A 26672-nucleotide genomic window follows, 5' to 3' on the forward strand; every position below is an offset into this window, starting at 1 on the left:
GATGCTTTAGCGCCTCTTACCCAGCTGTCACCTGCCAGCCGCCAAGGTGACACCCCACGTCTCTTCATCATGATTCTCCTCCAATGAAATGTTTGTGGCCTTTGGTCCCACAAAGAGGAATTATGGCTGCTTTTAACCACACAGCATCCCCTTGTACTCTGCCTTCAGGAAACGAAATTGCACCCTCATTACCGTTTTGACCTTTCACATTTCTTACTGATTCGTTTTGACCTTTCCCCTGAGGTTGGCATTCCCTATCATGGAGGCGTTATGCTGCTCATACAGGTTGACATGCATAGTCAACCCATCTCGCTGACTACCAATCATCAAGCTGTGGCAGTTCGCCTTTTCTTTCCTTCCCCAACTGACTTTTTCCCTCTGTACTATATATGTCCCTCTCATTTGCTGTCACCTGGCAGACTTCCTTCAACTAACTGGGTAGCTACCTCCCCCTTTTTGTTACTCGGTGACTTTAATGCACATCATCCCCTTTGGGGCTCTCCCAGAACCTGTCACAGAGGTGCCCTCCTGGCTGACCTTCTTAACCACCTTAACCTCTTCTGCCTTAACACTGGAGCACCCACTTCCCTTTCTGACTCCTCACACACCTCTTCCCATTTGGACCGATCCTTCTGCACTGCCCAGCTTGCCCATCGTCTTGAGAGGTTCATTCTTTCTGATACCTACTCGAGCGACCATTTCCCGTGTGCTATCCGATTGCTGACCCCTAGCCCATCCGCATACACAAAATGGCAGCTTTCTGGTGCTGACTGGTAGCTTTACTCCTCCCTGGCGACCTTCGAAGAAAAAGATTTCTCCAGTTGTGATGACCAGGTTGAATATCTCACAAACATTAACCTTACTGCTGCAGAATGTTCCATTCCTCGCACTTCCTCTCTGCCACGTTATGTCCCGGTCTCTTAGTGTTCATTACAAACAGATGCGTGCAAAGTGTCGTCGCATTCTTCAGTATAGCTAAAGAGCTAGCTGGATTTCATTCACTAGTTTGTTTAACAGTTCCACGCCTTGCTCTGTCGTGTTTGCCAACCTCCGACAGCTCTCTGGAACCAAGATCCATTCCCCAATTTCCAGCCTGACAGTCACTGATGATGTCATCAGTGTCTCCAACACCTTGGGCTGCCATTTTGCGGAAGTTTTGAGCTCTTCCCGCAATCACCCTACCTTCCGCCATCGAAACGAGTGGAGGAGGCGAGGGCATTACGCCTCTCTTCTCCGAATCGTGAGTGCTACAGTGCCCTTTTTACTATGAGGGAGCTAGATCATGCTCTCAGTTCATCCCGATCCTCCACCCCAGGACCAGACACCATCCTCATTCAGATGTTGCAGCACCTTTCTCTTGCGAGCAAGTACTTTCTGCTTAACACGTACAACCGTCTGGGTGGAGGTCACATTTCCTGGACGCTGGTGTGAAGCCTCCATCATACCCATACCTAAGCCCCGTAAGGACAAAAATCTTCCTTCTAGCTACCGCCCCATCTCTCTTACCAGCTGCGTTTGCACGGTGACAGAACATACGATTCATGCCCGTCTGGTGTGGTGGCTCGAGTCTCGCAATTTACTGATGAATGCACAGTGTGGATTTAGAGTGCGGCGTTCTGCTGTTGACCATCTTGTTACTTTGTCCACCCATGTCGTGAATGGTTTTCTGGAGAAATCCCAGACTGGGGCCGTGTTTTTCGGTTTGGAGATGGCCTAAGACACCTGCTGGAGAATTGGTATCCTCTGTACTCTTTACACATAGTGCTTCCGTGGGTGCCTGCCCTGTTTTCTTTGGGCAGTTTTAAAAGACCGAGTTTTCACGGTGCGTGTAGTTTCTGCCTTGTCAGACACCTTTATCCAGGAAAATGGTGTGCCTCAGGGTTCCGTGCTGAGCATCGTCCTCTTTGCTATCGCTATTAACCCTATAATTGCCTGTCTCCCACTGGGCATCTCCGGCTCTCTTTTTGTAGACTATTTTGTTATCTATTACAGTTCTCCACGGACCTGTCTCATAGACCTGAGCGGCATCTTCAGCGCTGTCTTGATCGTCTTTACTCCTGGAGCATCGACAATGGCTTTTGCTTTTCCCCTGACAAAACCATCTGTATCAATTTCTGGCAGCACAAATGGTTTCTCCCACCATCTCTACATCTTGGGTCTGTTGCCCTTCCGTTCGTTGAAACCATGAAATTTCTGGGGCTCATGCTTTATAGGAAGCTCTCTTGGTCCTCGCATGTGTCTTACCTGACAGCCTGCTGTTTTTGATCCCTCAATCTCCTATGTGTCCTCAATGGTACTTCCTGGGGTGCCGATTGAACCACTCTCCTTCATTTGTACCGATCCCTTGTCTGTTCAAAACTAGACTATGGGTGCTTTGTTTATGCGTCTATGCACCCATCCCTCTTACACTGTCCAACACTATGCACCATCATGGCATCTGTTCGGCCGCAGGTGCCTTTTACACCAGCCTGGTTGAGTGTCTGTATGCTGAAGCTGCTGAACTACCACTGTCCTACTGCCGTGACTTTCTCCACAGCAGGTATGCATGCCGTTTGTCTGCCATGCATGGCCACCCATCCTATGCTGCCTCCTGTGATGATTCCACAGAATACATCTGGCGACACAGCCTTTCCAATTGTGTCCTCTGCTCAGACTCATTCAGTGCCCTCCAAAGTTTATGTGCGCTGTACATTGCTCATCCCTTAGTGCAGCGGGTCCAGGAAAACTGTCACTTGCTCACTCTTCATGGAGCCAGTGTCTGCTGATGTTGCTGCCATCCTCGTATGTTAACCCCACAAGTACCTGTGTTTCCTCTGATGATCTCTGCATTGCCGTCTGTCAGGAGGTAGTGTCCCTTTGGCATCGCCAATGGCCCTCCCTTCACCGGAATAAGCTTCGGCTTATTAAGCAGCTCCCAGCACCTTTGACAACCTCCTCTCGGCCCTCCCACTGGGAGGAGATTATTTTAACTCAGCTGCATATTGAGCACTGCCTTTTTACCCATCGTCATTTGCTAAGTGGTGCTACCCCACCACTTTGTACACATTACACCCAACTTTTTACTGTCTGCCACTTCCTGCTGCAACGCCCTTTTTTACACTTTATGTTCCAGCTTGGGTTTGCCATCTGATTTATCAGCTGTTTTAGCGAATGACGCGCAAGCTGTCGACCGCGTTTTACTTATCATCTGCTGAAGCTATATGGCGAAGGCCATTTAATTTTTAGTTTTGGACCTCCATTTCTGTATGGTGTTTTTTTAATCCCTTTTTTCCATGTGCCTGTTTTTAGCTGTCTCCTATTCTGTCCATTGGGACTGACGTTTAGTTATTTAACTCCTATCTGTGCTCATCTTCTTTAGTTTTGACTTGGGCACGTATGACCCCATTTTTTTGTGCCCTAAAACAAAACAAACAAATACATATCTTGGTCTCCCTCTACGATTTTTACCCTCCATGCTTCCCTCCAATACTAACTTGGTGATCTCTTGATGCCTCAGAACGTGTCCTACCAACCGATCCCCTCTTCTAGTCCAAGTTGTGCCACAAATCCCTCTTCTACCCAGTTCTGTTCAGTACCTCCTCATTAGTTATGTGATCTACCCATCCAATCTTGAGCATTCTTCTGTAGCACCAAATTTCAGAAGCTTCTATTCTCTTCTTGTCTAAACTATTTATCGTCCATGTTTCACTTTCATACATGGCTACAGTCCGTACAAATACTTTCAGAAAAGACTTCCTGACACTTAAATCTATACTCGATGTTAATAAATTTCTCTTCTTCAGAAACGCTTTTCTTGCAATTGCCAGTCTGCATTTTATATCCTCTCTACTTTGACAATCATCAATTATTTTGCTCCCTAAATAGCAAAACTCATCTACTACTCATTTCGTAATCTAATTCCCTCAGCATCACCTGATTTAATTCGACTATATTCCATTATCCTTGTTTTACATTTGAGATATTCATCTTATATCCTCCTCTCAAGACACTGTCCATTCTGTCCAACTGCTGTTCCAGGTCTTTCGCTGTCTCTGACAGAATTACAGTGTCATCGGCAAACTTCAAAGTTTTTATGTCTTCTCCATGGATTTTAATCCCTACTCCAAATTTTTCCTTTGTTTCCTTCACTGCTTGCTCAATATACAGATTGAGTAACATCAGGGATAGGCTACAACCCTGTCTCAGTCCCTTCCCAACCACTGCTTCCCTTTTATGGCCCTCGACTCTTATAACTGCCATCTGGTTTCTGTACAAATTGTAAATAGGTTTCCACTCTCTGTATTTTACCCCTGCCACCTTCAGAATTTGAAAGAGAATATTCTTGTCAACATCGTCAAAAACTTTCTCTGAGTCTACAAATGCTAGAAACGTAGGTTTGTCTTTCCCTAATCTATCTTATAAGATAAGTCGTAGGGTCACTATTTCCTCACATGCTCCAACATTTCTACGAAATCTGAACTGATCTTGCCCAAGGTTGGCTTCTACAGGTTTTTCCATTCGTCTGTAAAGAATTCGTCTCAGTATGCTTGATGCTATGCATTGGAAAATCGTAAGTTCTTAGATTCTTGATCGCTACTCATATGTTTACACTCTCAGTCCAACATTATTTAAACTATAATCATTCAGTACACTTTTACTTTACTTTTAAAATATTTACCTTTCATTAATCAAGAACCCTGTATTTTTTGGTGATGCTGTCTGAGTTAGTGTATGTGTTTGTATGATACACAACACATGAATCTATAGGCTTTTAATACTTTCTACAGTTGCTGGCTCCTCTAGTTTTACTTTTATTAGTGGTCAACCAGCCTAAGTATTTGAGACCTGTATCTTGTTGTTGGATAAAAATCACAGTTGAAAATTATTTTGTAGCATGACTGTTAGTGTTGTTTTAATGAATTTAAATGAAGGCTTGTGTTAGTTTCCAACCTCACTTGTCATTGATTTATGGGAGCTAATAACCTAGATGTTGAGTGTTCCCAGAACCAGACAGTAACGTCATTCGTGCTTTAGGCGTGTTTGTACTGGACAAACATTCTTTGCAAGTGCATAGAAGGTAGTTCAGCATTCTGCATTTTGTGTGCTACTCATCTTGTTCTGTGCAACAGTTTGATAGTAAGTGTAGACTATATAAACAATTTTGAAAAATGCCAAAAGTGACTCAGTACGTCAAAGTAAGAATTGTTGCTCACACTTACTAAAAGCAACAGTGAAGATCGTTCTGCCATTAGACTGCATCAAAGATAGGATCTTTTCTGTATCACAAAGATAACATCAGGCAGATTATTAGTGGCTCACCTACAAACTTGTATGATAAGTAACGTGTAATACTACATAAATTGAAACACATAGGAATACTGAAATAAGAAAAAATATATATGGATCTGTTACTTAAATGGTACACAACTCAAATCTAAAAAAAGGGTGGGAAATAGATAAATTATTTCATTGCATTTCATGCACTCATTTAGTAACACATTAACTCCATATACAATATGCTCCCATCGTGTGGCTTTTGCAGTGCAGAACACATTCATTGTGCAGTCAGCATGTCCTGTCTAGAGGATTTTGTGGTCTCATAGCATTCTATTAACAGTTTTACATTATGAAAACAGTATGTATCATAATTAATGGAGTAAATGCATACAGTTGAAAACACAAGATACTGGAAGCAAGAGAGTCATAGTAAACATGAGCTCTAAAATGCATACCTTAATAACTGTGAACACGTCTTCATGTTCACTACTGTGAAACATGTCTCTTCTTCTGAAAGAAGGTGCTTGTAGTTCTGATGGTATGCATTTTAGAACTCATGTTTACAGACTTTTTTCCTCTAGAATTGTGTACTTTCGGCTGAGTGCATTTATGACATTGATTTTGAAACACCCTTTATATCTGCTTTGTTGTGTAATTTCATGAGTTATTCAACACTAACCGTTTGTTTTGTTAACGGAGATGTCTCAAAGGTGTGACTAAGTACCTTTAACCCTGTTTCAGTGTGACAAATGGCCTCCTGTGGATCAGTACTCGGTTCGGCAGAGGACGACGAGCTGACCTTGCCTCGAGCATCCGTCAATAAAATCATCAAGGAAATACTGCCCAATGTCCGTGTGGCAAACGAGGTCCGAGAACTGATCTTACATTGCTGCCGCGAGTTTATACACCTGTTGTCATCTGAAGCAAACGAAATATGTAATCAGCGACAAAAGAAGACCATCAATGCTGAGCACGTGTTACAGGGTGAGATTGCTAACATCACAAGACATTTGCTTAGCAAGCTACAGTGGAAACCCCCTTTTATACCTCTCAAGAGACTTAAAAAAAAGTGTAAAATGTGGAAAATAACATTTTAAGCTATAAAAGTTACGTATAGGATACCCTTTTTCATGCACTGTGTATGATAGGTGTACATAATAGGCATCAAAATACTTATCAGGGAGTTGCTGAACTGATAACTGTCTGGGAAGTAGAAACGTTTGACTAAGTTCCATAGTCCATAATCTCTGTTTTTGGAAAGCCTGCAGCTACCATTCATTATTTAAAAAATTGAACACTGCACCGTTTATGTATTTTTTTCGTGTTTTTATAAGCACGACATATTTCGAGAAGCTTTTTCTTGTTGTCAAGTGCATATATTTACATAAGTATTCTGTGTGGTGTTGGAGTATGTGTTGTTCTGTGTCTCTTGCACTGTAGTACTTTTGAGGTTATCAGGTACTGTGCTGCCTCATTTATATAGAAAACTGCACACACGGAAACTATCACTCGTGTTGTTTGTTTGCGTAAATACTGCACTTGACAACAGAAATAAATTCTCGTAACACATTTTGCTGAGCATGAAAAAATAGTAATTGGCGCCAGATTTATTGGAGCTCACAATCCTTGCAAGGTAGCATGGTATCTGATTAATTAACATAGAGCAAGAGGAAAATTCATGCAGTCCAGATGAATTTAATGAATATTTTATAGACATAGAAGAAAGCACAATAGGTGAAATTCCTGACTTCGGAACAGATTCAGCAATTGCTGTGAAATTTAAAAATAAATGCAAGATGGTACTGTGGAAGAGAGTGTATCCAAAAACACAATAAAAATGATAGAAGAACAAAAACACTCAGGGAGCCCTGATATTTACGGTATGTCCTATACTTACTTATGGTATGTCCTGTACCATTTTAAAAACCATAGTCTGCGAGATTGCTCAACCACTGTCAGTAATAATAAATAAACGCCTACATGCCAGTGAATTTTCAGGTTTCTTGAAAGGAGCACACACAATACTAGTTAATGAAAAAGGTAATCTACATGAAGTGTCAAGATACAGGCCTATATTTATAGTACCAATGCTAGCTATGGTGAAGGAGTCCATAATGAAAGATCAGCTGTTATCTTATTTTGAAAGAAATAACATTTTTCGGAAGCGCAAGTCAACAACAACATCAGTATTTGACTTAGTTAGATATATGTCAGGGTTTTGAAGACAAGGGGTCTATAACACTGGTGCTTTGTGACCTTAGTAAGGCATTTGATTGGATCCCATGTAAGGCCCTGCTCAGGAAGCTGAAATCATATGGTATTGGGGAAGCTGTTCTACAAACTCCCTTCCTAAATAACAGACAACAGATTGTATCAGTGTAAGAAGTCGAATCAGGTGAAAAGAAGTTAAAACATGGTGTGCCATAGGGATCGGTAATAGGCCCTGTTCTTAATTTTCGTTAATGACGTAGGCTCCAAGGGGCACACCTTGCAGTTTGCACATGACACAACTTTGTTCTCAAGAGGGGAAAATGTACTTCAAGCCGTTCATCAAGTAGAAGTCCTATTTGGTGAAGCCAAGGTCAGGTTCATCATGAACAAAATGAAAATTAATGAAGACAAAACACAGAGGATTATATGCATCCTAAGTGTTACTGGAGCACTGGGTCACATAGCAGCTGTTAAGCTTCTGGGTTTTTTCATTGATACGAAGTTGACCTGGCAACAGCACACTAAACATGTATGTTCCAAACTCTAACAAGTCCCATACCTCTTGAGGAAACTAAAAAGTGTTATACCACGCCAGTAGCTATTAACAGTATACTATGCAATGTTCCACAGTCACATCAGCTACAGGCTGTTACTGTGGGACCATTCTGCAGGCTGTAAAAGTGTGCGTTTTTTAAAAAGCTATGAGGATCATTACCTCGAGCAAAAAGACTGACCATTGCAAATCAGTTTTTTCCGGATTAAGAGTTCTGGCTGTTTTTCAGCCAATATATTTTCAACTGCCTTGTTCACACAAAGACAGATCATAAAACCTACAGAAATAGAAATGAAGTTTATCTACACAGCACTCACTTTAAAGACAGTATAGATGGACCAAGATGATGTTTAACTAAGATGCAAAACAAATTGCTAATGTGAAAGTATGCTTTCCTGGCGTATACAGCTGGCGAAGAGTTCTCGGGCTTACAGCCGGGTGGCGGTGTCTGCAAACTGCGACGTTTCGACGAGTGACATACTCATCACCTTCTGGCGAAGTGCCGAGACTTTGCGGATGTCGGTCTCTTTATACCTGCGGTGTGCCCCCCACCACCTGGTCCAGAGGAGCCAGCAGGCGGGGTGGAGGGGGAAGCGGGTGCGCCGCTCGTGTCCAGAGGAGCCGGCGGGTGGGGTGGAGGGGGAAGAGGGTGCGCCGTTCGTGTCTCCGTCAGAGCATTCTGATCGCGTCTCGTGAGCTGGACGGTTCTTGGTGCGTTCCTGGCGTATTGCGGCTAATGCTGGATTCCAGGCCGCGCTCAGTTGATAGCCTTCGTCCCTGTTCACAAGATTCTCGTGGACCCGTATTTCCATTGATTCTTTAATGACGCTATCCCAATTGATTTCAAAAACACCAGGGTGCTGTGCCGAGCCGGGAGCTATTGGGACAGCGTCAGTAAAGAATCGATAGAAATATGGGTCCACGAGAATCTTATGAACAGAGATGAAGGCTATCAACTGAGCACGGCCTGGAATCCAGCATTAGCCGCAATACGCCAGGAATGCACCAAGAACCGTCCGGCTCACGAGACGCGATCAGAATGCTCTGACGGAGAAACGAACGGCGCACCCGCTTCCCCCTCCACCCCGCCCGCCGGCTCCTCTGGACCCAGCCTCCCGCGGCCAGGTGGTGGGGGGCACACCGCAGGTATAAAGGGGCCGGCATCCGCAAAGTTTCGGCACTTCGCCAGAAGATGATGAGTATGTCACTCGTCGAAACGTCACGGTTGGAAGACCCAGCCACCCGGCTGGAAGCCCGAGAACTCTTCGCCAACAAATTGCTAATGGTGTCCCTAAAGTTATGTAATGCTCTACCTAAGGATAATCAGCCATTTCCAATCAAACAATTTGGGAGTAAAATTTTGTGCACACTAAAAGAACAATCTTTGTACAATATACGCACATGCTTCTCTGGTGATAGAACAGTGTCTACCTGAACTGCAACTTGGTGCCAATGAGAACTGCTGCAATTCTGCTGCTTTACTACATGATTGTGTTATTATTTAATGTATATTGTGATCTAGTCCTTAAATATGTTCTATAGTACGCATTTTAGTATCGTAGGTGAAATTCCATTTTTTATTAATTTCAATGTGGTTATGTCATTGTAAAATTGACTCAGTCTGTCCAGCCATGACAAATAACTGCTAATAAACCTAAAACATTTAAGCAATGGAAAGAGAGTGAAAGTGTTAACTAGTGCTAGAAGTGGCCAAATGATGAAATATGTTAAATATGGTTCAACAGAGGTGTCATGACTATTAAAACAATCATAAAACTGAGCATACAAAGTAGGGACAGTTTGGAAATAGTTGTGATTGCTCGTGATATCTTTAGTTGAAACGTAATTACTCCCATCAGCCACCGGGCTGAGTAGAGCTTGGCAGCGGTGAGAGATGTGGCACAAATTGTTCACTTTTACCCATTTACAGGTTCAAATATGCTGTGTAGAGCACCTGGTGCCAAGAAATGTAACAATGCAATGTTTGTAAACACTACTTGATGGCCAACATCATGCGAGCATCGTTTTACAACAGTTTTTTCTCCATGAATATTTTCCATAAATTGTTGATGCAAAATCGGGTGCGAATTAACATTGTGTAGCTTATTTGTTGGGAGCAATAAAGAAAATCTTGTAAACGGCAGGAAAACATTAATTAAGGGGATTGTAAAAGTGGAGTTATACAGCATTTTGCTTTAGTGTTTAAGAGATATTCAGGGGGGGGGGGGGGGGGGGGGGTGCGAAAACTATATAGTATTTAAAGTGTAATCTAAACTGTCTGTGAAGACAGCGCAAAACCTGTATTGTGCTGTCATTCTGTGGCTATAGTGACCTACTCTTCCTTTATAATCTTCCCTAACTTCACTCACTGAGGCTCCTATCACATTTTGAAAACTAGAATGGTATTGTGTATTTTTATGTGTGTGGAGCAATCCGTACCAAGTGATCCAGCACTGGTTGCTTGACTATCTCAGAAAAATTGATATTTGCTGGGTGCATTCCTCATACTCAGTAGACACAATAATATTTTTTAAAAAAATTTAGAAACGGCAGACATTTTTGTTTTAAGCTGCTAGGGTGCTTTAGCATTTACAAGCATTTTTTAAATTACTTGGTAATGGTTGCCCCAGACCTTTCAAACAAGAAGTATTTCGTTCAGTACACATTGAACAACATATGAAAACCATTACCACCTAGTGAATGTATTCATTAATATTTTTTTAATGGGTAAAAGTTATTGGTCACAAATTAAAAAAAACTGTTTTTGAACAGTGTTGTTACAAATAAAGAGTAAATTCTTAGCCTAAATATTTTTTGTGCTATTACACTAATAGTATAATAGTATAATTACTTGTTATAACACAGTTATAGAGTATCAGTGGTGAGAAGCTTACTCTTATACATATATATATTAAAAAAAAAAAAAAAAAAAACGTTTTGTTTTTTAAAAAAGAATTTTTTAAATTTTTTTATTCTTTGGCCTGCAATATCTTCCTTAGGGGACCAGATAAAAATCTGAAAATTACACACTTAATAGACCTTTGATTTCAAACTTCAGTATAAATTTCAATTTTTAGATTCAATAGGAAGTTATGAAAAAATCTCCTATATGAGTAACATGAGTAACAAATACATTTCTTAATATATACAATATGTTATCAAAAGTATCAGGACACCTGGCTGAAAATGATGTACAAGTTCATGACACCCTCCATCGATAATGCTGGAATTCAGTATGGTGTTGGCTCACCCTTAGCTTTGATTACAGCTTCCACTCTCACAGGCACACATTCAATCTGGTGCTGGAAGATTCCTTGGGGAATGGCAGCCCATTCTTCAATGAGTGCTGCACTGAGGAGTGGTATTGATGTCGGTCGGTGAGGTCTGGCATGAAGTCGGCATTCAGAAACATCCCAAAGGTGTTCTGTAGGATTCAGGTCAGGAATCTGTGCAGACCAGTCCATTACAGGGATGTTATTACCATGTAACCACTCCACCCCAGGCCGTGCATTATGAACAGGTGCTCGATCATGTTGAAAGATGCAATCACCATCTCCGAATTGCTCTTCAACAGTGGGAAGCAAGAAGGTGCTTAAATCAGTAATGTAGGCCTGTGCTGTGATAGTGCCACGCAAAACAAGGGGTGCGAGCCCCCTCCATGAAACCCATGACCACATTGTAATACCACCGCCCCATATTTTACTGTTGGCACTACACACACTGGCAGATGATGTTCACCGGCATTCACCATACCTGCACCCTGCCATCGGATCGCCACATTGTGCACCATGATGTGTATGTGTGATCATTTTTGTAATAGAACACAAATGGATAAACTGTGGCCTGTTTGTTTACCAAGTGGTGCCCTTGTACGTCATCTTGAACAACAAAGGAATAGTTTTTCAGAAAATTCAGCAAGACCTAAGCATTTATCAACTGCCAAGATTCGTATATTTATTTTTTATCTTTCAGAAATTTACCATGACCTTTGGCAATAAAATGATAAATTTCAGGTTTTCGAAGTTAGCTACCAACACTTTAAAAAAACTCTTCTTGTGATTTTGTAATTGTCACCACTTCCATATTCTTGTGTCATCCGATGTTTGTATTCTGTATCATTAGGCATTGAATCATTGTCTTCTCATTCTTCCAACATGTTGAGTACAGCTTGTTTGCCTAAACTGTCTTGACATTTTCCAATAATCATACAATTGTAATTGTCAGTATTGAAAACTAGACTTTCCAAAAGGTGTTTATAGTCAACTCTAAGATTGGCCCCATCTATCAACAACTTCGCATCCTGGTGATACAAACAAATGCAAACATTATGGATGCCAGACGCCCCTGCCACAATACACCATTTCGGTCTCAACTTGCAACATTTTCATGTTCAAATTTTAATGCCAGGATTTTCTTTTTTGAATTCAGTAAATAGTTCATTTAAATTACGCAGTATTAACCTTTTTTGTCTCTGAACCTTAGTACCATTTTCTTTCACAGAAACAGTCTTCTTTGGCAGACATCAAACAGCTGTTGTTGTTATCTTCATAAAACCTAATAACTTTTTCAATTGTGTTTTCATCTAAGAAATTAGATGCATTTTTCTTTCGTAATGCAAGTAAAATTCCCTGTTCTTTTACTAACTGCCTTGTTAATTGAACCAAACGTTCTGGCACATTAAATTCGTCATTAACTTTTGCTTGACTCCAAGAATTTGGTAGTAAACTGATAATCTTAACATTAAATTCTTTGTTTCAGATACAGCACTTAGTTTTTAGCTTGTCTATCAAACCATCATACTTGGTCAGAGAATTATTAGAACTTCAATCTGGTCTAGTGCAACTTTTGTTTTGAAATGAAACTTCCAAATTCTTTGTGAGAGTAGTTACCACTTTCTCAGTTTTTGCATTCAGTGCAAAAAGTCTTTTTTTTCTTCTCTTGGTTTTCTCATTTTACTAGAAAGATAGGATTTCACAAGCTAAATCCACTTTTTTATAGTTTCTTTATATGTATTATCATGATCCCTTTCTTTGTTAATGTCAAATATCTTAGAATAATGATGAAATGTTATACCTCTCAGACCTTTTGTCATAGGCTTCTTATGTTTCTTAAGAGCCCAAGCAAGACTGGCCAAACAGGTGATAAATTTTCTTTAAGTACTTAATTTTATGATACTTGCAATTTCTTCACTGTAATCTTCAGTTAAAGCAATGTCTTTGGGAAACAGTCCATACACATTTATGCCAAGTTTGATTAATAAGAGCACCAATAGAACACTGAGACTCAGTTGTTAAACTGCACACTTAAAAAGAGCTCATTGTTAACTGAGTCAGAGTGAACAGATTGGTGGAAGGGGGAGGACAACACAAGACTTGTACAGGCTTGTCTGTGAGCCTATACAGACTCGCAGGTGCTGTCTGCTAGCCTGCTGAAACTTTCTACAGAGGATTGTTTCAACAAATAAGCACTTGATACTTTAATTTGATGGTTTTTTTTCACATGTTTAAATTATAATTGATATACTTTATTCCAGATTTAAAGAAGTGTGTTTTTTACTTGTATTTGTAAATTTATTTTTTATTATTTTTTTATAACTTCCAATTGGATCTCAGTTGAAATTTATGCTGCAATTTGATATCATAAAGGTCTATTAAGTGTGTAATTTTCAGATTTTTATCTGGTCCTCTTTCAAAGATATTGGAAGACAAGAAATGAATTTTTTTGTGTGTATACAATTTGTATGAACTGATGTATACCTTATATTTTACATATTGAGTTCCCCTTTTCTGCATTATGTATATCCCCTTACATACTTTTGGCAGCTATGACCATAATATTTTGGTATCAAACAGCAGTATTTACCAATAGGCTTGACGCAAAAGTGCCAGAATACAAATCGAGAAGTTTGGGATTTGCTCCTTGGTTGGTTTTAGGATTTTTTTCTGACACTCCCATATCTTCCATTTGTGGCAGTGCTCTGTGTTTGTGCAAAATCCTGAGTTAAACTACATTTCCCCTTATAACTGATCGCGTAATCTGCTGCAGAAGTAATGAAGGCAGGGGAATACTACCTCAAACAGGACCATGACTGGCAAAATACATTGGTGTTCACTCCAACTTTTGGATTGGGGTCATCTTTACTGCCCAAACCCAAATAGTTTACTTCAATTTCAGGCAAATTAATCCTCAGTAACAGTAGCAAGCCACATCTACATAGATCATATATTTCACAACTCACTGTAGTGCGCTTGGTGGAAAGTACATCATGTCAGTATTACTGATTTTTCTGTCTTGTTGCATTTGCAAACTGAATGAGAGGAAAATTATTGTCAATATTCCTCTGTACATGCCCCAACTTCTCTTATTCTCATCATCCCTACAGAAGAGACACGGTGGTGGCAGCATATGCTTGCACAGTCTCCTTCAAATATTGGTTCTCTAAATTTACCTCGCACTGTTTTGTGGAAGTTGCTTATCTTTCTTCCACAGTTGCTCATTTAAATTTGCTGAGCATTTATTTTGAACTTCCATGCAGACTATGCAAGTCTGGTACAGGCCTTGTTTCTTTGAATTTGTTTGATGCCTGTTGTCATGCCTACTTGATAAGGACTCCCAAACACAGGATCAAAACTCTAGAACTAGCTGCTCTAGTGTCTTGTAGGACATTTCCTTTACAGATGCAGTACACTTTTCCAAAACCATTTTGTCAAAATTTGTTTCCCATTTGCCATCCCAATAGTGATTTTACGTGGTCTTCTCATTTCACATTGCTTCTTAGCATTACCCTAAATACTTATACAATGTGACCTGCTCAAGATTTTCACCACTAATACTGTATGGTTCTTTTTCTTTGTTTTGGGCATTATCTTGCATACCCTGAGGTGACAGAAGTCAGGGGATAGGTACACAGATGGCAGTAGTATCGCGTACACAAGGTATAAAAGGGCAGTGTATTGACAGAGCTGTCATTTGTACTCAGATGATTCATGTGAAAAAGTGTCAATCATGATTATGGCCCCATGACAGGAATTAACAGACGTTGGATGCAGAATGGTTGTTGGAGCTAGCACATTTCAGAAATTGTTAGGGAATTAAATATTCTCAGATCAACAGCATCAGAAGTATGCCAAGAATACCAAATTTCTGGTGTTACGTCTCACTGTGGACAATGCAGTGGCCAATGGCCTTTATTTAACAATTCAAAGGAGTTGCATTTTTGTTGATTGTCAGTGCTGACAGGCAATCAATACAGTGTGAAGTAACTGCATAAAGAAATGGTGGGTGGTACAACTAACGTATCCTTTAGGACAGTACAGTGAAATTTGACATTAATGGACTACAGCAGCAGACAACTGATGCAAGTGCCTTTGCTAGCAGCATGACATCACTTGCAGTGCCTTTCCTGGTCTCGTGACCTTATTGGTTGTACCCTAGATGACTGGAAAACCACAGCCAGGTCGCATGAGCCCTAATTTCAGTCGGTAAGAGCTGACGGTAGGGTTAGTGTAGCACAGACCCCACGAAGCTACAGATCCAAATTGTCAACAAGGCACTGTGCAACGTTGTGGCGGTGGTTCCATAGTGGTGTGGGCTGTGTTTACATGGAATGGACTGGGTCTTCTGGTCCAGCTGAAACAATCATTGACTGGAAAAGGTTCGGCTACTTGGGGACCAGTTGCACCATTCGTGTACTTCATGTTCCCAAACAACAACGGAATTCTTATGGACGACAAATGGATGACAGCGTACCATGTCACTGAGCCACAGTTTGCATCCTGGACAATTTGAGTGAATGATTTGGCCATCCAGATTGCCCAACATGAAACCCATCAGACATTTATAGGACAGAATCAAGCAGTCAGTTTGTGCACAAACTCCTGCACTGGCAACACTTTCACAATTATGGTCAGCTATAAAGGCAGCACGGCTCAATATTTCTGCAGGGGACTTCCCACGACTTGAGTCCTTGTCATGTCAAGTTACGCCACACTCGGCAAAAGGAAGTCCGACACAACATTAGGAGATATGTGACTTTTGTCACATCAGTGTAGAACTATATTTAAAGACAGCTGTATGGAGTGCTTTACATTCTTTCCCCAAATGGAAATTTTATCATCCAGTGATAACACTTTCTGTACACAATTGCACTGTCAGCGAATGATCTTTTTGTGATTATATGAAACTACAATTGTCCGGTCATAACTGTGGTTCTTTGATTGCTCTGGGAGATTGAACATATGCAATATTAGTTCACTTTATTACATGAATGAATAAAAAGAATTACTTAACTTGATACAATCTCTTGCCACTGGAGTGCTTGATAATTTACAACTGTCATAGACTATTCATGCATCGCTTGATGCACTAGTTAACAAACTGATCTTGAAGTACAGAGTTCAAAATTTACAAAAGTACATGTCTATATGAGACTTCAGTAACTCTTTAGTTCTATTTGATGATGTTGACTACTTCAGCTGAGGTCATGAATTGGGTAAAGTGCTTCCATGCTTGACTCTTTACTAACATCAATGTGAAAGTGCTGCTGTGCTGTGAGAGGGGCCTGTTGTCTGTGGCCTCCACCCTTCGTTATTGCAGATTGCAGTGACTCATCACTAATGTGCTGACCATGGTGTGGCATCGCGATCGTTGGGTGATATCGCAGAATCGGATGCTGCTGCGGATTCTATCTGATAAATTGTTTATGTATAGTGAGTATGTTAGAGGCCTTATTACTCTGTCTGAGTGAAACAATACGGGATTGTGTGTCAACTTTGATGCAATCACTTGTGTTTATTTAATTCCCCAAGCTAATTTCAATTATATACTGCTGTCTTTAGAGGGTTTATTTCTTCTGAAATGTAAAAATCAACATCATTAATTAAATCTTTAAAAGAAGATGTGATTACTGTTTTATCCTAGTTTACTTTACATTTCTTGCATATTTTTATGTTGTTTTTCAGCATACAGCTTGTCTGCAAAGATATGAGTGGCTGTCAGTAACAAATGTGTTACTGTGAACTTAAAAAGGTCTATGGAAAATGGTGCCACCCAATATAACGTACTGGATTCCTTCAAATATTCCTCGAGCCAATTGCATATTTGCAAAGATACTCTGTATCTTCAAATCTCTGTCAGCTGCCAACAATGTCTTTCACTGAAACTGAAGCTGAGGCTGTGAAACTCGCTTAACCTGTTCTGTCCAGTGTCAGGAGGAGGCAAACACAAACTTGTAGGAGTTATTCATCATTTGGCAGTTCAAACATATGGCTAATGGTGGAAAACGGCAGCCAGGGACAGGAAAGGACACCAGGTGCACTCAGTGTGTATGCTTGGGGGCCTCATTCAACATGTTAAAGAGGCTATTCCAGCAGCCCTTGAGGGAACAGAATGCAATCAACTGCATATTGTAGTACACGTTGACCCAAATGATGCCCATCATCTGGGCTCTGAGGTCATTCTTGGATCATTCCAGCAACTGGCAGAGAAAGTTGAGAATACCAGCCTTCCACATGGAGTTTCAATAAAGTTCACAGTTTGCATCATTGTCCCCAGAACTGATTGTGGTTCTTTGGTTCTGAGTTGAGTGGAAGGACTCAGTCAGAGACTTCAAATGTTCTGTGACAAGCTAGACTCGACCTCCTAGACTTGCACCATAGGGTTGAGAACTGGTGAGTCCCCCTAAATGGGTCAGTTGTGCACTACACATCAGAGGCTGCTACTCGGGTAGTTGACTGTGCATAGGCACAGCCGACTTCCTTCCCCGTCCTTCCCTAATCCAACGAGACCAATGACCCCGCTGTTTGGTCTCTTCCCCCAAACAACCCAACCCTTGACTGTGCGTGGGGTACACACAGCGTTTTTTTAGATTAGGTGACTATCCATCCAATCCACATAATGATAGCTGTAGCAAACCCGTAAGTATCAGTGTAAAATCGAAAGAAATCCCTTTCAAAGATGCAACTATTAAAACAATAATGGTATTGCCATAGCATTCACAACAAAATGTCAGAGTTTGAAGTGTTCATCAGAAGCAGTGAAGCTCACATAATACTAGGTACAGAAACCTGGTTGAAACCTGAAATTGATAGTAGTGAGATTTTTGAGGAAAACATAAATGTATAGCGAAAGGATAGCCAAATGGGAACTGGAGGTGACGTATTTGTTTCAGTAGACAAGAAACTCAGATCCATCGTGGTAGAAATTGAAGTTGTGTGAGATTGTTTGGGCAAGACTTCGTATCAAGGGTGAGCACAAAATGAGTGATACTGTAATCATCAGTGGAGACTTTAATCGTCCAACAATTAACTGGGAAAATTACAGTTTAGTTAGAGGTGAGTGTGATAAGACACCCTTCGAAACTTTACCGAATACCATCTCTGAAAAGTACCTAGTACAGATAGTTTAAGAAACCCACTCATGGTGGAAATGTATTGGATCTAATGGCAGCAAATAGACCTGACCTCTTTCAGGATGTCCACATCCAAACTGGTAGCTCTATGAGGAACTCAAAACTTTCAGTAAAAGGCAGGAGCATGTAGGGGAACTCTGGCTCAAATTTAAAAGAATAGTTGACCACACACTGCATAGATATGTATCCAGTAGAACATTTCATAATGGGAGGAAACCTCCATGGTATACAGTCACTGTAAAAAAGCTTATAAACAAACAGAGATTATTGCTTAATAGGTGTAAAACAAAGTGTAGGGCTATAGATAGAAAAATCCTGAATGAAAAGCATTTGGCTGTCAAGAGAGCAATGTGTGATGCCTTCAATGTCTACCATAGCAGGATATTGTCAAGTTATGTTTCACAGAACCCAAAGAAACTCTGGTTGTATGTGAAGGCTGTTAGTGGCACCAAAGTTAGTGTACAGTCCCAAGTGTATGAGACGGGAATGGAGGGTAGCAAAGCAAAAGCTGAAAGTGGTAACTCCATTTTTAAGTGTTTCTTCAGGAGAATTGCCCCAATTTAATCGTTGTACCACTGAAAAGATGAATAACATAAGTATTAGCGTCAGTGGTGTTGAGAAACAGCTGAAAGCGTTAAAATTGAACAAAACTCTAGGGCCATATGGAATCTGTCAGGTTCTATACAGAATTTCCGGATGAGTTAGCCCTTCTTGTAGCTATAATCTATTGTTGATTCCTCAAACAAAAGCCTGTGCCCAGTTATTGGAAAAAGGCAGAGGTCACACCGCCCTTCAAGAAGGGTAGAAGAAGTGACCCACAAAACTGCTGTCCAAGATCCTTGACATTGATTTGTTGTAGATTCTTAGAACATATTCTGAGCTCAAACATAACGAGTTATCTTGAACAGAACTACCTGCTCAATGCCAATCAAAAACATCGATCATGTGAAACCCAACTTGCACTTTCTTCACATCACATACTGAAAGCTTTGGATCAAGGCACTCAGGTAGGTACAATATTTCTTGAGTTGTGAAAAGCTCTTGACTCAGTACCACATCTTCACTAATTGTGAGTATGATCATATGGAGTCTCAACTGTAATTTGTGACTGGATTGAGGACTTTTTGGCAGGGAGGATGCAGCATGTTATCTTGGATGGAGAGTCATCGTCACATCTAGAAGTAACTGTGGGTGTGCCCAAGGGAAGTGTGTTGGAACCCTTGCTGTTCATGTTGTACATTAATGATCTTCCAGAGAATATTAACAATAAAATCAGGCTTTCTGCAGATGGTGCAGTTATTCATAATTAAGTAATAACTGAAAGAAGCTGCATAATTATTTAGTCAGATCTTGGTAAAATTTCAAAGTGGTGCAAAGATTGGCAACTTCCTTTGGATGTTCAGAAATGCAAAATGTGCACTTCACAAGATGAAAAAACAATGTGACTGTAATATCACTGAGTCACTGCTGGAATTGCCCAACTCGTACAAATACTTGGGTGTGACACTTTGTAGGGATATGAAATGGAATGATCACATAGATTTAGTTGTGGGTAAAGCAGGTGGTAGACTTCAGTTTATTGGTAGAATGCAATCAATCTGGAAAGAAGACTAGAGACTGCTTGCAAATCACTCGTGCAACCGGTTATAGAATTCTACTCAAGTGAGGGGGACCCATACCAGATAGTGTTGTAACCGCTACCGTTCCGGTCACGGGGTGGCTGAGAAAACGTGGCGGGACCAAACGGAGAGCGGCCTGCGAACAAACGAATGGAAAGGACGGACACAAAACAACGATGGAGAGAGACCTTACGACAACAACACGCAAGAAGCAATGGAGTGACAGAGACAACCAAACGAATCCAAGACGTCGACTAGTAATGAAAGCAGAGAACGATAAACGCGCTGTCAGTTGTCGAGATGATGTGTGAAGACTGACGCAACGATTAGACACACTGGCTGAGCGAGAGGCAGGCGCTTAAATACTCTATCGGGGCTGTCGCTATTGGCCGCTGGAACCACTTGTTCCACTGTGGCGCCCTCACACTAAATGCGGGCCAGGATGCGCGCGCCACCACAGCTTACGGCGCAATGGTGCAGAGACCTCTAGGGGTCTTCGATGTCCATGACGTCCGGCGGGGACTCAACTTCTGCAGCGCGCGGTTCCAGGTCTAGGACTACAGGGTTTTGGACGTATATAGAGAAGAGCAGCATGTATAGTCACAGGTTTGTTTAATCCATGGGAGAGTGCACAGAGATACTGGAGGAACTGCAGACTCGTGAAGACAGATGTAGACGTGAACTATCCTGAGAAAGTCTATTAACAAAGTTTCAAGAACCAGCTTTAAATAATGATTCTAGGAATACAGTACAGCCCCCTGCGTATCGATCACATAGGGATTGTGAAGATAATATTAGAATAATTACTGCGCACACACACAGAGGCAGTCAGTCAGTCATTCTTCCCACACTCCATACAAGAATGTAGAAGCAGTACAGCATTGGACGTCTTTGGGAAATGAGGAAAATGGAATCTAGCTTTGTGCCTGCGGTTAATGTTTGATTTATTGTTAGACTTAAACTTCAGAAAGGGCGAAATCAACAAATTTCTATATGCAATTTATCTTCTTCTGCAATACACTTCTACTTCTCATGGTAACCAAATAGTGGAGAAAAACGCCTATAGAAATATTGGACAATTTAGTTGGTGAGTACAAAGCTTGCCATACGTGACTTCATAGTTTTGCACTTCGACCATTTTCAGCACTGGATCGACTGGGGTTTGGCGACTACAGGGCAGAAGCGGAGGAGGTTCTGAAAGACTGCAAGGCTGTTGCAGCTAAGAGGCGGCGTCAGAGCACACGCCTGGAGCACCTCGGCATACCGGAGGAGGAACTGTTGCGGCAACAGCAGGAACTTTTTGCAAAGGTAAGAAAATATCTGAACATTTCATTAGTAAATTTTCAGTCTCTTAAAGAAGCTGATACTGTCTTGGGCTTCAAAAAATATGTACTTCTTCAGTCCGAAGACTGCTTTAATAGCACTGTAAGTATCACTCGTCAGTGCATACCATACTTTAGAACCAAACCCAAGCAGGAACCTACTTTGTCAGTTGACTAGATACAGCCACTTTTCAGTTCAGAGTAGTTCCCAGTATTCAGAACTTGAAAAGTGATGTTTTTGTCAGCAGCCACCACTGCTTTCTGCAAGTGTTGTTAAATTTATAGATAGTGAGAAGGAGAGAGGACTGACAGTTCTGACAGTTAAGATGATGGACTGTCCAAAGAAAAATATTAATTTTGAATAAGTCAATAGTGGCATGATAGTGAGCAGGGTGGGATTAAACTATGCACCCTGGAGGAGGAGGAGGAGGAGGAGGAGGAGGAAGAAGAAGATGAACAGAAAGAACAAAAGTGTAGTTAGTGAAAAGCCTATTGACACTATTGATAAGTGTTATTGAGCAGCAAATTTCTGCTATGTTATGAGCAGTATAAAGAAATACCAATTTGTAAAAAATTCACAGTGGCTACAGTGCACTGATGGTGTCAAAGGCCCTTGCACTGCATGCTGATGTTGGTAATTTGTCGATGTTGGTCATGGCCAATCTGGTGATAGTATATGATACCCAGTGAGAATTATGTTTTTTTTTAAGAAGATGGGAATTGATTATATTCGTTTTCGATATGGAGAGCTCCAGAATAACTTTCAGTGATGTGGTTATTATAAGTTTTAAGATTGGCTACTAATTTTCATATTTCTTTGGTGACTCATAAAAGATAGATGTCCTGACACAATGGTTAGTAGCAAAGCCTGAGAATTAGACTGGAATGTGGCAACAAATGTGAGTGGAAGGAGAATAGGTGAGCTGAAACTTATCTCTAGCGTAAGCCAAGGTTTGAATGTGCTAATTTGCTTGCAAGTTGGCAAAGCTTCTGAATCTCAATCTCCATACAAAAATAAGATTGCTATAATAGATTGACATGTAGTATAGTCAGAGATGCACATTTGTGTTTTTGTATATTATTTTTGATTTTGATGTAAATTCCAAAAATGTGGTTAAACTCTTAACTAGATAGAACAAAAGACCAGTTAACTTTACTTATGAGCCATAGGAAATTATGACTGAGCATTCTGTCTGTCTCCCGACAACTGACTCAAGAGTTTTTATATTCATTGTCTATTGCTCAACAAGTGAATTGTTGCCAACATCAGCCATGAATACCAGAAGTGCACTTTTACCCTTTACAGGTTTTGTCACATGCAACTGGGCTTCAACACTAGCAGACTCTGCAAACTAAATTCCATATACATAATTTTTTCTTAAAGTGTCACAATAAGTGAGTCGTCCTATTCAAAGGAGATGAGTGTAAAAAAAGGCGTTTCACATTAGACATTTATTTTTTAAAAAAGCATCAAATGTGTAGTGTCATTAGTTCATGTGAAATTGCGCACAACATACTCTGAGTAAATGTTGTCTCAGTAACAGTGTTTGAGGAGTATTGTCAAAGAAAGAGAGCTGCATCGGCATGCAGGCACATAGTGTGTAACTGTGCTCAGCTTGTAAGAATTAAGGAAAGGGGCAAGTGTGCTGGTCAGTATGGATTAGGCTTTTGGCAGTTTAAACATTGGTCTGGTTCCCACATCCTGCCTCAGATACATAATGTGCAGACACTTCGAACAACGATGTCACTTAGGTGCAATCAGGAGGACTGCACAGATTCCTCTCCGGGAGGCTGGCAGTAATTATAAAATGCCTTTGGGAATGGAGTACCCCTAATTACGTAAATTTGTGGGTGAGTGAATGAATAAATTTATGCTATTTGAAGCTGCCCAGTGTGTGTTCTAAGAGTCTGTTAACCCAAACAATAACCATTTTTGCAGAAAATGCTTAACTCTGTTTGGCTTTTAATAATAGTCTAACTTTCCTTTGACAGGCACGTGAAGAACAGGTAGCAGCCGAACAGGCACAATGGCAACATTTCCAAGCTGCTGTGCAATTGGCGACAATGCAACAGCAGCAACAGGATGATGATCTGGATGAGGACTACTGAGAGCACACCGTTGATACTATCTGTAACAGTTACCGGGCTGCCGGCTCGCATCGTTTGGAAGAAGTACAACCGTATCTAATGTAACTGGGAAGTGGAATGAATAGTATATCTCTGCAATTAACAATAAAAATGCTAAGCTTGACGAGCCTGTTATATATTAATTGCTTACGCCCTGCTGTAAATTGTAAAACTGGGCTTCTTGTGAATTTGTGTTTTGCAGTGTTTTTTGCTGTCCTTATACCTCAGCCTACACCATACTTCCAGTGAAGAGATTCCTGTCTTGCTCTGCATTTGTTTGCTAGAATGAGTAATTTTCCCTCTCTTGCTGTGCCTTAGTGCCAGCAAAAAGGATTTTACCTTTAAGTGCATACAACAAGCATTACTATTGTGGTGGTTAACTGCCACAGGTCACTGTACTGTTAATTAAAAAACAAAGATAATTCTCCAAAGAGGAAAAACATTTCAAAGTACTGAGCCATTCATCCATATATTACAAATTTTGTTATCTGATACTGCCTGGTATCAGTTCAAGAGCAGTGTCTATATTTCTTGCTTAAAGTTGTAATATGAGTGATTCCTATAATATTTTTTTGCTACAGTGACATATCATCACTGTATGCTTACAATTGCTCAAGATACAATTTTTCTATGTGCCACAGCTCTCAGGTTTATTGGTATATTTTTGATTACTGAATATGCTCATATGATGAATAAAGCTACAATGAAAGTAATATACACCTCTTTTATTACTGTCCTTCCTTGTATAAGAGATAATAAGTGAGGGCTCTCATTTACATCTCAAAGTGCTATGATGTAACTTTTTTGACACCACTTAGCTGACCAGGTGTTTTTTCACCCTTTTTGTGTCGCACACTTTCAGGTCTCCAGAAAGAAATCACTTCCAAATTGATCACATAATAACAGGCACTCGAAATTTGAGACAATCAGATTAGTATATTGTACGATTCAATTTTCTGGGTTGTCTGTTGTTACTGGTTTACATAAATGACATTCCACTTGCACTGTCAGAAAATATAAATTTTGCCATTTTTGAGATAGAGGTTTAGGAATAAAAAATATCTGTCGTCTTACTAAAAAAAATCGGCTAATAAAGAATTTTAAAACAGTGAAAGGTGGTTCAAAATCAAATGGAGTATCCTTAAATTTTGTCTAAACTTAGTACCTCTCCCCAGAGTCCATCTCTCTGCTCACCCCTACCACTCGCCACATTCGTACCTTCTACGTGCTTCCTAAAGTCCATAAACCAAACCACCCAGGATGCCCCATTGTGGCCGGTTTCTGTGCCTCCATTGAGAGAATCTCTGCTATTATACACCAACACCTTCGGCGTATTACCTGGAACCTACCTTTCTATATAAAAGAAGATAACCATTTCCTCCACCCCATAGTTCCTGTCACTTTACCACACACTGCCCTGCTTGTCACTAATGATGCCACCTCCCTTTACCCTAACATCCCTAATGCCTATGGCTTTACAGCTGTTGATCACTACCTTTCGCAAAGATCAAGGGTTTCCAAACCAACAACCTCCTTCCTAGTTGCCATGACCAACTATATCCTCACCCACAATTACTTCTCCTTCGAAGGCATTACCAACAAAGAAATCTGGGGTACGGCTATGGCACCCGCAAGGCACCAACCTATTCCTGGGCGATCTAGAGGAACCCACCACCTTCCTACATGTTGGCCACCACCTCAAGCATAGGCTACATAAGTACCCCTGACTGCAGTGATGAACGGTTCCTCTCGAAATGTACTGATCGTCTCACTGAAGCCTTCACAGACCATAATTATCCTCCCAACCTTGTACAAAAACAAATCTCCCGTGCCTTATCTTTCTAGTCCTCACAACCTCCAAAAGTCTCATCGTCCAGCCACAGAGGAGCATTCCCCTCGTAACTCAGTACTGCCCAGGGCTGTAGTAACTGAATTATATTCTCTGCCAGGATTTCGACTACCTCTCATTGTCCCCTGAATGAGAAATGTCCTGCCTACTATCCCTCCCACGGTGGTATTCTGCCATCTACCGAACCTACACAATATACTAGTCTATCCTTACACAACCCCTGCTCCCAATCCCGTACCTCATGGCTCATACCCCTGTAATAGACCTAGATGCAAGATCTGTCTCGTACATCCTCCCACCACCACCTACTCCAGTCTGGTCACAAGCAGCACCTATCCCATCTAAGGCAGGGCTACCTATGAAACCAGTCATGTGATCCACAAGCTAAGCTGCAACCACTGTGCTGCATTCTATGTGGGCATGACAACCACCAAGCTGTCTGCCCGCATGAATGGCCACTGACAAACTGTGAACAAGAAACAAGTGGATCACCCTGTAGCTGAGCACACTACCCAACATGACATTCTTCATTTCAATGACTGCTTCACAGCATGTGCCATAGGATCCTTCCCAACAACACCAGCTTTTCTGAACTGCACAGGTGGGAACGCTCCCTGGAATATAGCCTCGTAACCCTTCTGGTCTCAACCCTCGTCAGTCATTTTTCTTGCCCATCCCTGTCCCCATTCCAGCACTACACAGCAATCATCCCACCAATGCACCCAGTCTTTTTACTTCTCTCCTATTCCGCTAGTCTCCCCTCCCCACACACCTCTCCTCTTCCCCTGTCTAACCCCCGAACTGCACCTAGTCCCTACCCTTTCAGCACCTAGTCCTTGCGCGCTCCCCTACAGCACTTCCCTGTTCCCCACCCCTACATTGCTATTCCTCTTCCTCCCCGTCCCCGCCCCAGCCTCCTCCTTACCCCACACGGAGTTGCCACTCTATTTTCGACAATGACCTTGTTGGCTGAAAGCTTATGTTGTGACAGTCTTGTTGTTGTGCCTATCTGTAACTCAGCATCTCCACTATATGGGAGTGCCAAACATACCTACCTCTCTCTCTCTCTCTCTCTCTCTCTCTCTCTCTCTCTCTCTCTCTCTCTCTCTCTCTCCCCCCCCCCCCCCCCCCTCCCTCCCCCCCCCCTCCTCCTCCTCTCCCCCTCCCCCGAATATGTTGTGCCTGTTCTGTTAGATGGCAAAAGTCCAGAGAGAGCACATGAGGTAATCCATGTATCTAATGTAGAGAATAAATACAATAATAATTGTTTACAAGAATAAAAGAGGAGAGCTCTGACTTAGTTTCCACGTAACAGATATTTTGAAAT

General features: G+C 41.2%; 1 protein-coding gene across 1 annotated transcript in view; it reads left to right on the top strand.

The window, feature by feature from the left end:
* Positions 1 to 24209, top strand: part of LOC124551297 (protein Dr1) — a 28253-nt gene extending 4044 nt beyond the window's left edge. The window contains exons 2-4 of the mRNA XM_047126308.1: positions 5998 to 6240; positions 21192 to 21355; positions 23362 to 24209. Of these exons, the coding sequence (XP_046982264.1) occupies positions 6006 to 6240; positions 21192 to 21355; positions 23362 to 23478 (516 nt within the window). The 5' untranslated portion in view covers positions 5998 to 6005 and the 3' untranslated portion in view covers positions 23479 to 24209. The remainder of the gene's footprint in view (positions 1 to 5997; positions 6241 to 21191; positions 21356 to 23361) is intronic.
* Positions 24210 to 26672: the final 2463 nt, after the last annotated feature.

The sequence above is a fragment of the Schistocerca americana genome, chromosome 9 (genome assembly GCF_021461395.2).
Source record: "Schistocerca americana isolate TAMUIC-IGC-003095 chromosome 9, iqSchAmer2.1, whole genome shotgun sequence".
Classification (NCBI taxonomy): Eukaryota; Metazoa; Arthropoda; class Insecta; order Orthoptera; family Acrididae; genus Schistocerca; species Schistocerca americana.